Source organism: Petaurus breviceps, unplaced genomic scaffold (assembly GCF_028583685.1).
Source record: "Petaurus breviceps papuanus isolate PSGF00001 unplaced genomic scaffold, PetGlider_PUasm1.0 90740, whole genome shotgun sequence".
NCBI lineage: Eukaryota > Metazoa > Chordata > Mammalia > Diprotodontia > Petauridae > Petaurus > Petaurus breviceps.
Window position 1 is genome coordinate 4,750,750 of NW_027187330.1, and position 15,623 is coordinate 4,766,372.

At 42.6% G+C, this 15,623-nt stretch overlaps 1 protein-coding gene across 1 annotated transcript in view; it reads left to right on the forward strand.

Moving 5' to 3' along the window:
* The window catches only part of ABCC2 (ATP binding cassette subfamily C member 2), a 64,372-nt gene that overhangs the window by 31,047 nt on the left and 17,702 nt on the right, over positions 1-15,623 (forward strand). The window contains exons 14-24 of the mRNA XM_069067057.1: positions 55-139; positions 1,171-1,237; positions 4,056-4,182; positions 5,646-5,822; positions 6,529-6,696; positions 7,429-7,609; positions 9,094-9,223; positions 9,853-9,988; positions 10,712-10,931; positions 11,055-11,209; positions 14,701-14,856. Of these exons, the coding sequence (XP_068923158.1) occupies positions 55-139; positions 1,171-1,237; positions 4,056-4,182; positions 5,646-5,822; positions 6,529-6,696; positions 7,429-7,609; positions 9,094-9,223; positions 9,853-9,988; positions 10,712-10,931; positions 11,055-11,209; positions 14,701-14,856 (1,602 nt within the window). The remainder of the gene's footprint in view (positions 1-54; positions 140-1,170; positions 1,238-4,055; positions 4,183-5,645; positions 5,823-6,528; positions 6,697-7,428; positions 7,610-9,093; positions 9,224-9,852; positions 9,989-10,711; positions 10,932-11,054; positions 11,210-14,700; positions 14,857-15,623) is intronic.

Consider the following 15,623-nt stretch of genomic DNA (forward strand, 5'->3'; position numbering starts at 1 on the left):
CTAGCCGCCCATAATGGCTTTTAATTCTTAAGAATGCTTTGTGCTTTCTTGTAGGTTAGTGTTTCCACTGAGCGCCTGGAGAAGTATTTGACTGGAAGTGACTTGGATATGTCCAACATTGGACAGGATGTCGATTCTGGTAAATGATGGTCTTTGGAAATTGGGTCAAATTTACCCTCAGGTAGCATGCAGGGCAGTGATTCTTAAATCTTTCCATTGAGGGGAGCAAGGAGAAATGAGTAGGGTCAGTGTCACCAAATTCTCAAAACAAAACTATTTTGCATTTAAATATTAAAGGTAAATATACCATATAATATATTGAGCAACCATTGGGCATCACAGACCTAGAGGATAAATTGCTAGACTGAGAATAAAGAGACATATTTTGTAGGCATAGACCATCCATGAATTTATCATGCAGCCTGGGCCATATATGTTAGGTATGCTGCCATAGTAGTCATGAGGGTAGAGTGAAGTGGGGCCAGGAGAACTGACATGAATGTAGATAGAAGAGAGTTATTGATGTAGGCAGATCTTCAGAAGGGCCTAGAAACTGGAAGTCAAAGCAGTGAAGACCAGCTGTCAGTCAATCAACAAGCATCTCTTTAGTGCCTGCTATGAGCCAGGCACTGTCCTAGGTGCTGGGAATGAGAGTACAAAGGATGAGACCACCTCTACTCTCACTGTGCTCATATTCAAACAGTGGAGACAAGTACGTACCTAAGTATAAAGGGCATAAATATAAAATGGATAAACACAAGGCAGTTTGGAGAATGGCCACTAGCTGATGGCAAGAGCAGAAGAGCATTCTGAAGAGGGAGGGGCTTTAAGAAATGAAGGTCAGGGCTGGGCAATGACTGATCAAGACTAGGAACTAAGGAAGAACTTCAAAGATTATGGCTGGTATTGGGGGAAATTGTCTGGGCAGCAAGACTCCGGCCAAGGAGACTGGACAGGGTCTGTGTTTTCCACCACAGGAAAGACCTGAGACAGTCCTTGTCTCATCCTAGTACTTCCTGTTGGGGCAGGAACAAACCTCTAAAACTGGATAGTCTGGGACAAGGGGGATCCACCTTATTGGAAAAGAAACTGAGGGGCAGTTCAAACAATAGCTCTGTCCACATTTTCTGCATTGTCTCTAGCTGAAAGAGCTCACATTTCTCTCAACAGGCAAAGCTATTCAATTCCATGATGCCTCCTTTACCTGGGACCGAAATATTGAACCAGCTGTCAAAAAGTGAGTAGTTAACTTCTCTGCCATTTTCTAGAAAGTTCTCATTGCTGTTCCCAGCCTTGGAATGAAGCATTTTTCTGTATAAGTTTTCTGAATGAAAAAGACAGAAAAATCCATGGGACAGAGGATTTTTTTTAAGATAGAGGAGGGGAAGAAAAAAGCTACAGATTCATGGTCAGATGACTTCCTTAAGATAAAAGTTTGGAGGAATTCGATAGCACCAAGTAACTGAAATCTCTTTTCCCTATGACTGGATGATTGGTACTGAACTATACAGATGTGAATCAGGTCCCACCATAGTCTTGAATTCTACCATTATTGGAATATTCTCTGCTAAGGTCCTACTTTGTAGCTTCTTCATTATTTAGAGGAATTCTGGGTTATCAAAGCCAATGCCAGTGGAACAGAAAGACTTCCAGAGCAAGGCATTGGTCTCAAACTCAAAGTTAAATTTGCTTTAAAGTTTAAAAGTCCTTTTTTTTAACACTAGATTCCTGGTCCCAATTGCTTCTACTGAAGCAGATCAGTAAATCCTCTGAAACAGATAGTCTTAGAGAAGACATCCAGAGATTAAATGACTTGCCCAGGGTCACACAGCCACCATCTGCCCAAGCCAGAACTTGAACCCAGATCTTCTGGACTCTAGGACCTCTCTATTTATCACTTCTTGACACACATATTCCACCATTTAAATCTTTGTGTTCTTTACATAGAATAGTATTTTTTCTGAACAAAGAGATCCATTGATGGGTTACCATGCCTTGGGTCTCTTGAGTACATTGGAAAGAGCACTGGATTTAGAAATCAGAGGAACTGAGATTGATTCCCATCTTTACCACTTACAAGTCACTTAAGCTCTCCAGGCCTCAGTTCTCTCTCTTGTAAAATGAGATCAGATCAGATCGCTAAGTCTATGACTCTGGAGCCTAACTTCTCCTGGATCAATTTTTTGCTAGGAGGATATAGAGTAGAGGCTTTGATGACCATTGCAGAGAAAATGGGTGTGTAAGTGTGTGTGTGTGTGTGTGCATTTCTGTATTTGTATAAATTAAATATGGTTGGAATTATGAGGTATGCATGGAAAAAGTGTTAGACTGAGGGTTGACTCAATGAGAATGAGGACTAAGACTCTTTTGCTTAGAGTAGCTATGTGGTACAGTGAATAGAGCACTCATCCTGGAGTCAGGAAGACCTGAGTTTAAATCCGACCTCACACACTTAGCACTTACTAGCCATGTGACCTTGGGCAAGTCACTTAACCCCAATTACCCTATATTCCCCCCTCAAAAAAAAAGCAAAAAAACCAAAAACAATAAAAGACTCTTTTTTGCTCCTCATTGTTCCTGGCTAGTAAGTGTGTTGTAGACAGGAAAAGACTGGGAGACATTGCCTATGGTTCTAAATGTGGTGATTAAAGGTAGAAAATGGAGGGTTGGGGTGGCTAGGTGGCACAGTGAATACAGCACTGGCCCTAGAGTCAGGAGGACCTGAGTTCAAATCTGGTCTCAGACTCTTAACACAAATACTAGCCGTGTGACCTTGGGCAAGTCACTTAACCCCAATTGCCCTCCAAAAAGCAAAAAAAAAAAAAGTGGAAGGTTAAGAAATTTGTCTTGTCTCGAATGCAGGAATCCATGAAAACATGTTGGGTCCCTTCTTTTAGTAGAACATAAGCTCCCTTCGAGCAAGGACTATTTAAGTTTCATTTTTGTATACCCCTGTAGCAGCAAGCACCCCATCATCCCCAGGGTGACTGCCAACACAGGTTCTTAGATCTGCTTTTCCTAAAGGAAAGCAACTCAAAATGGGTTAACAATCTTGCTTTAATCAAACATATGTCATTTACCTAGTTCAGGAGAAAAAGATCAGCACCCTGAATGTCAGAGAATACAGAGGTTACAAGCGACAAAAAATACAGAGAAACATAGCAGACAGGCTTCCAACTGTCTTACTATTATATCCATACCTAGTCAGTTACCAGAGAGGGAAGCATTAACATCTGGGTTTTCAAAGCTGGGGGCACTCAACGGCTGCCCAGAGTCTTGTCTGGACAAATCACACAACACTTCTCAAAGTGAGCCCCAAAGCAAAGCCTCACATCAAGGTATATATAGTCTTCTCCTGGGTCAGAGAATGTCACAACCCTCTTGACCCACTGCCCAATCACATAGCACCAAGGTGTGGGCATTCCTGAAAACCAAGCCTCCTGCCAGAGGCTCCAGGTACACTTAAGCCTATCAAAGGGCCTAGGGGCAGGGAAGATCTTAAATTCCCATTCCCATAACACCCCCTTGCCTGGCACAGTATCTTAAGGTTTTTCTTCTCCTTACTTTTTGGACTAGACCTGTGACTAAATTCCTTTTGCCAATGCAGATTGACAATTTCCCTACAATTTATAGTTTTGGGGTGTTACCTAAGAAATTAAGTGACTTGCCCAGGGTCACACGACCTGTATGTGTCAGAGACAGGACTTAGTCCTAGGTTTTCATGACTCTAAGTCTGGCTCTCTCTCCACTGCCTGTGCTGACTCTTCCCTTGCACATACATAATAAGTACTTAATAAAGCTTGCTGAATTGAAAACTTGGGCATAGCTCTGGTAGACATGATGGAGGGAGAAACTAAGTCATGGTTTTGGGAGGACAAAGTCTTCAACTTTGAAGGATAAGGATGTCCCACTGCCAGACTCCCCTTGAAGACTCTGGGCTTTGACCTCTACATGATTCTCTCTGTGTCTATATGTCTCTGTCTTTCTGTCTCTGGCTAACTCTGTCTCTCTTTTTCCCTCCTATGTTCCCCTAAATGGCCTCTTTTGTCTTTTAGTGTGACTCTGGACATTAAGACAGGCCAGTTGGTAGCTGTGATGGGAGCTGTTGGCTCTGGGAAATCCTCCCTAATGGTGACCATTTTGGGCGAAATGGAGCCCATCCATGGGCACATCAATATCAAGGTGAGAGGAAATGGCTGGCTGATACACCTCTGACATGTGCTCATAGAGGCAGGAGTAAATGTCTTAATGAAATTGAAAAATTAAATTTCTTAATGAAATTAAGGAACTGTTTGGGTCTGAAAACCAGAAGTCTTTTATCTTATCTTTTATCATCTTTTTATCTTTTATCCCTTTTATCTCATTTGAAAACATGCACTGGAGTTGAAATCCTAATTATAACCTCAGCTCTGGATCACTCTCCAACTAGAAATAAAAGAATGAATGAATGAAAAGATATTTATTAACCCTTGCAAAGTACTGTGTAAAGTGATAAAGATACAAGTAGAGAAATATGACCGTTCCTGACCTTAAGGATCTCCCATTCTAATGGAGGAGAGAGCACATATATGGGAGGTTTCAGCTGCAAGGCCAATGGAAACGTACCATGCTATTTAGGATGCCTCTTCCTACGTTACCTGATCGTGACTGGCAAGGCTTCCCTTTCTGTTTTGGCTTCTCCTTCAAAATCAGTCAGTCCAACTAGGTCAGATTCTACTCCTAGACTATGTTAGTTTGGCTATGTGTAACCCTTGATCCAAAGGACCATTTGTATGAGATTAGCTTCATTTATTCATTCATTCAATGAAAACTTATTTAGTGCCTACTATGTGCCTGGCCCTGTGCTAAATGCTTCATTGGTAGAGATCGATTACTCAGGGCTTTGTGCCTGCAAAGGAGGAGTTGGTGAAAGCTACATAGAAGAGAGATCCTGGTCTTCTCACTTCCAGCTTTGAGAGAATTTATCCCATTCTAGACTCTCTTCAGGTCCCTGAAGGGAGACAAAGACTCTGGGAAGAAGCTGACACATACTGGCCCCTTGGGTCAAGGGTTACCTACAACTATCTAGAAATGTCCTACTCTCAGAGCAATCCCATTCTGCCACTAACCGGCCCTATTGTGAGGGACAATTCTAAACAGATCTTCTTTTGAGAAGTATGCAAAGTAGTTTTCTGCTAGCCCAGAATGTTATTCTCTGGCACCTAATTTCTACCTCTTTGCTGTCTTTGCTGCAGTTCTTCTTACCTCTGCCATCAATGGCATATCTGTGTTCATCCTAATCATTCAGGCTTGACTAGAACCTGGGTATCTACAAATATATGCCCTATGCCCCCACATCCTGAACCTGAAATCTTACTTTTCTTTATCCTTGGGGATCACACAAGGAAGACAAAATTCCCCCCCCCCCAAATCCCATGGACTATCAAATGGTGAATGGAATGGTAGTTTTTGTCTCCATCTTCAGTGCAGTGGGTGCTGGCCATGTTTCTATATCCTGGGTGCCCAAGTGACCTCATCCTATCTCTATTTCTCAAAATGAAAGCTCTAGAAACATTATTCTTTTCTTATCTTCTCCTCTTTGCTCCTCCAATCTCATTGTTTTTAGAACTATAACTGTCAACATGATCTTCTGTTTCTCCATCCAGGGCTCCATAGCCTATGTTCCTCAGCAGTCATGGATCCAGAATGGCACTCTAAGAGACAACATTCTTTTTGGAAATCCATTGAATGAAAAGAGATACCAGCAAGTTCTAGAGGCTTGTGCTCTCCTCCCAGATTTGAAAATACTGCCTGCAGGGGATCTCACTGAAATTGGAGAGAAGGTACTTGGAGCTCAAAGTGATTCAACACCTAGAATCAGAGAGCTGGGAGGGTCCTTAGAAGCCATAGGATCATAGATTTAAGGGGAGGGAACTTAGAAGTCATCCAATTCAACCTCCCTCATTTTATAGATGGGGAAAGTGGGGCCCAGAGAGATGAAGGGATGTGCTAAAGGTTACAGATGTATTAAGTGGTTCAACCAGGATTTGAGCCCAGGTTGCATGGCTAGTTGGTGCAGTATACAGAGCACTAGGCTGGGAATCTTCATAGGTTCAACTCTGGCCTTAGACGCTTACTAGCTGTGACCCTAGGCAAGTCACTTAATCCTGTTTGCCTCAATTCCTCATCTGTAAAATGAGCTGGAGAAGGAAATGGCAAATCACTCCTGCTTTTTCGCCAAGAAAACCCCAAATGGGGTCAGGAAGAGTTGCACAGGATTGCAATGACTCAACAACTCTAAGCTGTTATTATTCTTGGCTCCTTTCTGCCTGAGAAGTGGGATGGGGGTGGCTAGGTGGCACAGTGAATAGAGCACCAGCCCTGAAGTCAGGAGGACCTGAGTTCAAATGCGGCCTCAGACACTTGACAGTAACTAGCTGTGTGATCTGGCACAAGTCACTTAACCCCAATTGCCTTGCCTTCCCCCCCCCCCTTAAAAAAAAGTGGGATTAACAGAGATGCTTTTCTTTTTTCTTTATTTCTTTTTAGGGCATAAACCTCAGTGGAGGGCAGAAGCAGCGCATCAGCCTAGCCAGAGCTGTCTACAACAACTCGGACATCTACATTTTGGACGATCCCCTCTCCGCTGTAGATTCTCACGTAGGGAAACACCTTTTCAGCAAAGTCATTGGCCCAAATGGGCTACTGAAGGACAAGGTAAGAATACAAAGGGAGGCAGCTATGGCAGCATACCCATGAATCCATCAAATGCTTCTTGATTGGCTGGTAGTAAGGGCCAGATCCAAAGAGTCCTCTGTCATCAAAGCTGATGCTCTTTTTCACAGAAATGTGAGGCCTTTCTGTGTGTTGCAGAGCTACTTCTGGGGTCCTCTTGGTATAGAATTTTCCGTGTCAAAATCAGGCACCTTGTGTTGCTTGATTTCATTGACTAGGGCACCATGAGTCTGATCATTCTGTGGACCTATTAGCTTCAGAATATAAGGTGTCCCAACGGTCTTGGTGCAATTGTAATTTTAAACTTTAATAGTTTAAAACTGCGCCAAGACCTTTTGGGCTTCTTGTATATCTTTGGCTCACAGATTGTACCACCCTTCCCCAAACAATCAGATGTTTTGTGGATATGCTTTCTTGATTAGCAGAGAGTTTGTGCAGTGCAAACCCTATCGCTTCACCTGGTCAAAACAACTCAAAATATTAGTCTCACTAAGAGGGAGGTTAAAGGTGTTGTCTCCTTGAATGGAATAGGATTATTATTATTAATTATTTTTATGGTCTTGAGGCAGGGTGGGGCCCCAGATTGGGGCCAGAGTGAGTTCCAAAAGATTTCTTTCTTTGATCACTTTTATGGTATGGAGGGAAATGATATTTACATCCTGCCCAGAAGGAATGGATGATGGACTTGGGATATCCAATGATTCCATTTTGCAGACTCGCCTCTTGGTGACACATGGTATTCACTTCCTTCCCCAAGTGGATGAGATTCTGGTCTTGGCGAATGGTACCATAGTGGAGAAAGGATCCTACAAGACTCTGTTGGCTAACAGAGCAACATTTGCCAAGAATCTGAAGCTATATGCCAAGCAGAACAGCACAGAAGGAGAGGCCACAGGTATGGGAGTGAATGTCACATAAGATACAACTGTACATGGGAGTTGGTATCAGGTCATGGGGTTTACTCTTCTGTGTACTGAACACACAGGCTGAGGTTCCTATTAAAAGTGAGGTTTGGAGTCACCTGCACCTTTAATTAAAATGCTTGGAGATTATTTATCCAGAATCAGTCCCTGACTCAGACTCCAGACTCGGTCCCTGAAACTCTGAGATATGATGAATGGATGAATGAAATAAATGGGAGGGCAGTGTATAGAAGACCACTAAAAGAAAAAGCTTTATTGATGTAATATGTCAATAAAACCTTGCGTATATATTATACATATATATATATATGTTATACACACACGTGTATATATATTTATCCCTTATTAAGTCAACCTCAGGAGTGACACCATTGCTGGCTTTCGGCTCAGAGGTATCCCTGGCACATAAGCCCACTGGTTAGAAATTCCACACTTCTATTGGCTTAGAACCTCAACCCCCAACCCTGTAAAGGTGCTGTCTTGGTGCTGTCCATCCTTTATTGTCTACCCCCTTTAACATTTCAGCAGGTTGTATTAAAAGAGAAAGAAAAATCATCCACAAACCAGGAGCTGTTGGATGTCCTAGGGAGAGAGACTAGACCCATGATTCCATTAATCTAAGAACTTTCAGAGGAAGAACACCTTTTACCACTACCATTTTGCACATGAGGCTACTAGGGGATGCAGTGGAGGAGAATATTGACTTAGAATCAGGAAGACTCATCTTCCTGAGTTGCCTCAGACACTTACTAGCTGTGTGACCCTGAGCAAGTCACTGAACTCTGTTTGCCTCAGTTTCCTCATCTGTAAAATGAGCTGGAGAAGGAAACAGCTAAAACATTCCAATATCTTTGCCAAGAAAATCCCAAATGGTACCACGAAGAGTTGGATGTGACTGAAATGACTTGACAACAATAATAATTATTGGCATTTATATAATGCTTTATGGTTTGCAAAACACTTTAAACATATCTCATATTTCAACCCTGGGAGGTAGGTGCTACTATTATCCCCATTTTACAGATGAGAAGTATGAGGTGGGAACTGATTAAGTGACTTGCCCAGGGTTACACACCTAGTATCTGAGGCAGAATTTGAAGTCAGATCTTCCTGATCCCAAGTCCAGTACTCTATTCACTGTGGCACCAAGCTCCCTCTGAAGCAGATTTTATCTCTCTCATGTGAAGGCCAGGAATGTCTGGATCAGGAGTGGTTATAAAAGGAAACATTCCCACCATTTTGGGGTCTACTTTAGGCAAAAAGTAAAGATAACTCCTGAAACATCACTGTATTCTGTATTCAGAGCTGAGGTCTCTTTAGAGATTATTGGCATGTGGATAAAGCATAAGATTGAGATTTTCCATGCATTGATCTGGGAAGTGGTATGGTTTCCATAGATATGAACTCTGTTTTCTCTTTTTGTATTTATGCCTATAATCCTTATATCTCTGTCTAGTTGGTGATGGGAATGAAAGTGAAGATGAAGATGACCTTGAATTAATGCCAAGTATAGAAGAAGTTCCTAATGAGGCGGTCTCCTTGGCCTTAACAAGAGAGAATAACTTTCAACGAACACTCAGTCGAAGGTTGGGAACCTGGCCTTTAGCAGCAGCCCCTGCTGCTTCCATGTTCTGATTTTAGTCTGGGTATTTATCCTAAGGGAAGGAGTTGTTGAGACTCTTAGTGTCAAAGTATCCTAGATTTGGAACTGAAAGGGACCACAGAGGTTGTCTAGTATAATTCTCTCATTTACAGATGAAGGAACTGAGAGGCAGAGAAGTGAAGCAATTTGGTCAAGGTCACATGGGTAATAAGTGATATAGGATTCCAGTTAAGGTCCTCTGATGCCAAGTTCAGTGTCGTTTCTGCTGCACCATTTTTCCCTGCCTCAGTGGATGGAGGGGTGGGGGAAGGCTTGAGGATGGGACTAGGAGTGTGTGTGTGTGTGTGTGTGTGTGTGTGTGTGTGTGAGAGAGAGAGAGAGAGAGAGAGAGAGAGAGAGAGAGAGAGAGAGAGAATGTGTGAGGGTGCATGGATTTCAGTAAGGACTGAAATATCAGCCCTCCTAGAATGACTGTCCAGCTCAGAATGCATCCCAAAGGGAAGTAATCTACCTAAATAGAGAGATGGCAGTTTCTACTTGCAGGAAGAGGATTTGTGAGGCTGCCTTCAGCACACCTAGGGACGGTGTTTTTCCACTCCCTTTCAGACACAGATCTGACAGCAACAGATATCGGAATTCTCTCCGAAATTCCCTAAAAGCTGGTAATATGAAGCCAAAGCAAAGAGAACATGAAGAGGTGGTGAAAGGACAGAAGCTAATCGAGAAAGAAGTGGTAGAAACTGGAACGGTAAAAAAACAAAAACAAAAAACAAACATCACCATTTGTATTATCATCTTTTAGCTCAGAACTTCAGGACACAAGCATAGATGGGATATAGTGTATATACAAGCATATCCTACTTAATAGTTTCATTGTTCCTGCAAAAAAAAACTAATGTCAGATGAAATAACATTACAGGGAGCAGTTAGTTCCATAGAAGCAATGTTTATGCACACATAGGTAAGATTGTGATGATGCTCAGGAGAGTTAATGCTACTTACTGGGCTTCAGACATCATCTGAATTTTCTTTAGGCAATTGATATTGTGGTTGATAGGGTTTGTTTGTGGTATATTAATGATATTATTGGAAAACAACATTGGGAAGCAACCAATGGCAAACCCCCCACATACACATACAATCTCCAAGGTATCACTAATCTGGTGGATGTTTACCTTGATGGGCACTTGGATATTTGCCCATTGGCCTGACCCAGGCTCAGGAACCATGTGAGAATGACCGCTATACTTTGCCAACAGTCTCTCTTCTCATTAAGGTTGTTGGGTTTTTCCTGCTCTCAATGTTGTAGGCAGCACCTAATCACAAAGATGTCAGGGGATCTTCTATCGATGATGATGATAATGATGATGGTGGTGGTGGTGATGATGATGGTGGTGGTGGTGATGATGATGGTGGTGGTGGTGGTGGTGGTGATGATGATGATGATGATGGTGTTGTGGGGGATTTCCAGGTGAAGCTTTCCATATTCCTGAAGTACCTGGATGCAATGCGATGGTGGCTTATCACCTTTATGCTCATTGCCTACCTGGGAAATTCTGTGGGTTTCGTGGGATCCAACTTCTGGCTCAGCGAATGGACTAATGACTCCCAGAAATACTGGAATCAAACTTATCCAACCTCTCAGCGGGACATGAGAATTGGAGTCTATGGAGCACTTGGATTTTCTCAAGGTTGGTCTGATGACCCTCTTTATAATAGAAAACATTTTGTGTCTGTGGGCTGGAGAAGAGGATTGGGGCAACTTTTCTCCACCCGGAGCAAAACACTGACTGGAGCAATGATTGTCTTTCTAGGTTTCTTTGTGCTTTTGGCGGGTCTTCTGTCCACCTTTGGTGCCATACACGCCTCCCGAACCTTGCATACGCAGCTGCTAGACAACATCCTCCGGGCGCCCATGAGCTTTTTTGACACAACACCCACAGGCAGGATTGTAAACAGGTTTGCCGGTGTGAGTACTTGAAAGACAGTCTGTTTTTTTGAGTTCTGAAAGTCCCTCTCTTTCTGTCTGAGGTTGGAGTCTCCTTACAAATGTGTGCACCTTTGTCCTTGCCACGCCTGTAGAACAAGACCATGACTCTTGAGACTCTTCTCTTGGGGCAAGGTGCACGGACTTAGCTTAGCCAGCTTTCTTTATTCATTGGTTGAGAGAAGACAAGGGAAAGTTCTCATAGTAGGTAGGTTTTGAGGTTTTGTTTCTTGCAGAAAAAGGTCCAGATCCCAGATGCTCTTTGGGCAGCAAGGAGCTAGATCACAATCCAGTTCATCTCCATATCAATCAACCAGCAAGCATTTATTAAGTGCCTACTATATGATAGACAATGTGCTAAACATTGGAGGTTCAAAAACAAAAATGAAAGAGTCCCTCTTGTCAAAGAAATTACATTCTATTGGGATGACAACATAGACACATACAAAAATATATGAAAGGATATAGATATTTATTAAGCAATTGAACAAAAAAATTGAACCAAACCTTTATCTAGGGTGGGGAGACTGGGACTTTGTGCCATAGTGCTGATGTTTAGAAGGGACAAAATTTTAAAGTAATGATTTTAAAAGATTGTATCAGCAAGCATCCCAGAGTCCCCAGGGTGGCTGCCAACACAGGTTCTTAGATCTGCTTTGTTAAAGGAAAGCAACTCAAAATGGGTTAACAAGCTTACTTTAATCAGTCAAATATGTATCGTTTACCTAGTTCAGGGGAAAAAGGTCAGCACCCCAAACTTCAGAGTATACAGACAGAATTATCAAGACAGAGAAACAGATCAAGTAGACAGGTTTCCAAACTGTCCAACCATTACATCCATACCAAATCAACATCTGGGTTTTTCAAAGCCGGGGGGGCTTTCAACAACGGCTTCCCAGAGTTTCATCTGATCAAATCACAGAACACTTCTCAAAGTGAGCACCAAAGCAAAGTCTTACATCAGGGCTTAGATAGCCTTCTCCTGGGTCAGAGAATGTAACCACCCTCTTGACCCACTGCCCAATCACACAGCATCAAGGTGTGGGCATTCCTGAAAACTAAGCCTCCTGCCATAGGTTCCATGTGACCACATTCATCCTATTAGGAGGCAGAGTATATTTTCAAATCAAGGAAGGTTCTCAGAGTCTCTTAAGCCTACCAAAGGGCGTAAGGGCAGGGAAGATCTTTAAATTTGCATTTCCATTACAAAGATTGTACTTTAAATTTTGTTATATTTCTATCTTGACAACACTTTTGCTCCCTCAGTGTCATAGAAACTAGTTAGCAAGAAAAATGAGTTAACTAGGAGGCTGCCAGAAGGTTCCTCCTCACCTCAAAATCACAGATAAGCTCCTCCCAGGATTGCCACACTCCACATTTTCTCAGACAGTGGTTTCCCCAGACACACCTAGGAGGATCTTAGTTTCTCTCCTATTCATGGGATGGCATCTGGAGTTTCTGCCTCCACAGCTGATTTGAGGGCATGTTAAATGCTACTTGCCCGAGGGCATAAAAATCAATATTTACAATTCTACACAGAATTGGTTGCTAGTAGGATCTTTTTTCTTATTCAATTCTAGATATGGTTTTGGTATGATCAGGGCCAATGTATGTGACTGTGGCTCAATCCCAGTTCAGAGATCTGAAACTATTAGCCTTAGGTCAACCATACTGGTCTGACCTAGGAACTGATTTAATAGGCCTACACCTAGTGTAGTAAAGCAGGGATAACTCAGGGGCAAGACAAACCAGAACTGACTTCTGGAAGGCAGCACAATTTGAATGGTCCTGCTTTGAGTTAGCACCAGACTGAATTCACCCACCTCTGGGGACAGGGACATCCATAAGATCACAGATTTAGAGCTGGCAGGGACCTTAGTGACTGTTTAGTGCCAATTTTCTCATTTTATAGATAAGGAAACAGACCAAAATGGGTAAATTACTTGCTCAGGATCACACAGAAAGTAAATAGCAGAGTCAGGATTTAAACCCAGTTGTCTGACTCCAAATTGAGTGCTATCCCCATGAGAAGCTCTCGTTCAATTCAATGTAGCAAATATTTTATAAGACTTGCTGTGGGGGAGACAGAGACAGAGAGACAAATAGAGGAAGGGAGAGAGAAACAGAGAGGGAGAGAGAAAGAAGAAAAGAAAAGAAATCAGTCAATCCCTTTAACAGTTTACATCAGAATGTGGTCTAGGGCATGCAACATATATAGAGATAAATAAATTCAGAATAATTTGAGGAGTGAGAGAACATTAATACCTAAGGGGATTAGCTAGTCAAGCCTTGAAGGAAAATTATTTTATTATTTTTTATTTTTTGCTTTTTGGAAGGGGAAGGTAGGGCAATCAGGGTTAAGTGACTTGCCCAAGGTCACACGGCTAGTAAGTGTGATCAAGTGTCTGAGGCCGGATTTGAACTCAGGTCCTCCTGACTCCAGGGCCGGTGTTCCACCTAACCGCCCCAAGAAAATGATTTTAAAAGACAAAGAGGGAGAGAAGGGCATTCCTGGCACAGGAAAAGCTTGTACAAATACCTTAAGTGGGAAGTGCGTGCATTGGTGAATCTGGAGGTCCAATTTGTCTGGAACATTGAGTGTGCAATAAACACAGACACAACGTATATGTGATGAGTTGAGTGTGAAATAAAGCTGGAAAGGGTGGCTGGAATCAGATGGCCCAGGTGAGGAATTATATTTTATCTCAAGTGAAATAGGAAACCAGTTAAGGATTTTGAGCAGTCAAAGCTGTGCCTCACAAAGTTCATTTTGGAAGCTTTTTGGAAGATGGATTGGAGAAGGGAGGGGCTGATGGCTAAGAAACCAAACAGGAGGCCATGCAGAGTCCTGAGGAGGACTGGGGAGCTCCTGAGATAGTGCAGGGCTATATGAGTGAAGAAAAGGGGATGGATGTAAGAGAGGTTCAGACAGAACTAACAGGATCTGACAATTAACTGGATACAGGTGCTGAAGAATAAGGGCATTGTGGAATACCACTTAGAGGAGGGTGATATCAGCAGAGCCAAGGAAGTCTTGAAGCAGAGTAGGCTTAGGAGAAATGATCAGTTCCATTTTGGACCTGCTGAGTTTGAGATGCCAATGGGGCAGGTTCAATGAAACAAAGCTGAACTCCTCTTTTCTGGGGAAAAGAAGAGATGCCAGTGTTGTCTGAAGTTTTGAAAAAGCCTTTCCAGGCCTGAGAAAGTTAATAACACGAATACCCATGATTGGGATCCTTACCCTCCAGCAAAAAAGAGGGAAGAAATGACAGTAATGAATATGGGTACCAGAGTGAAGAATGAATAGATGGGCATATTCATCACTTTCTCTAAAGAGAGATTACAGCAAAAGCAGAAATAGGGAATCTTTTTTTTAAAACAGAGCATGAGTGAGGGGGTTGGGGGTGGAAAAGGTCCATAGGAATAACCTCTTATCATTCTTATAACCTATTTCTTCACCTGTGTGTTCCCAGGACATTTCTATGCTGGATGACACCATACCCATGTCCTTCCGAAGCTGGATCCTTTGTTTCTTGGGAATTATCAGTACCCTGATCATGATCTCCATAGCTACCCCAGTTTTCGTCGCCGTCATCATTCCTCTGGCCATCGTTTATATCCTTGTCCAGGTAGAGACCTCTCTTCTCACTGCTGAGGCTTAGAACTGGGCACTCCCCATCTCTGCTCTCTAAAAGGCCTCCCAATGAGTGCCAGCTCTTCTGCTTGTCACTCACTCTTCTTCAGCTCCTTCCCCTGTTTGTTCAAATATTCACCTCCTGGAGAAGCTGAGGCCAGAAGGCCCCTGTGGCCAGGATAGGCATGACTGGTGCTACCAATTCAGCATCTGTCCCAGGCCTCACTGTTGCTGAGACCAGCATAGGTTTAGAATAGAGTCAAAACGAGGGGATCTGTCCAGCTGTAGGATTGCAGATTGAAAGCTAGAAGGACTTTTAGGGGCCATGGGGCTCAGCATCCCTCCTCACCCTCTTTTTCAGATGAGGAAACTGAGGCACAGGAAGCTTAAGTGATTTTCCCAGAATCATACCACTATGGAAGGTTTGAGGCAGGATTTGAATCTAGGTCCTCCTGATTCCATCTTGAATATCCTTCCCACTCTGCAAGACTGTACCTTGTTTTCTCTAGTGACTTCTTTGAAGGAATCCACCTAGGGTGGATGCTATCCTTCCTGCAGAGAAGGACTCCTTTTTGGTGGCCAATGCCAGACCTGGAAGTAGGCATCAAGCTTGCCTTCAATGTGTAATTATTTCTAGGCTATTAGCATAGCTGAACATGTATACAGACACCCAACCCTAACCCCATTTTTCTCACATTTTCTTGCCTTCTTCTTCATATAATATAATATAATATAATATAATATAATATAATATAATATAAT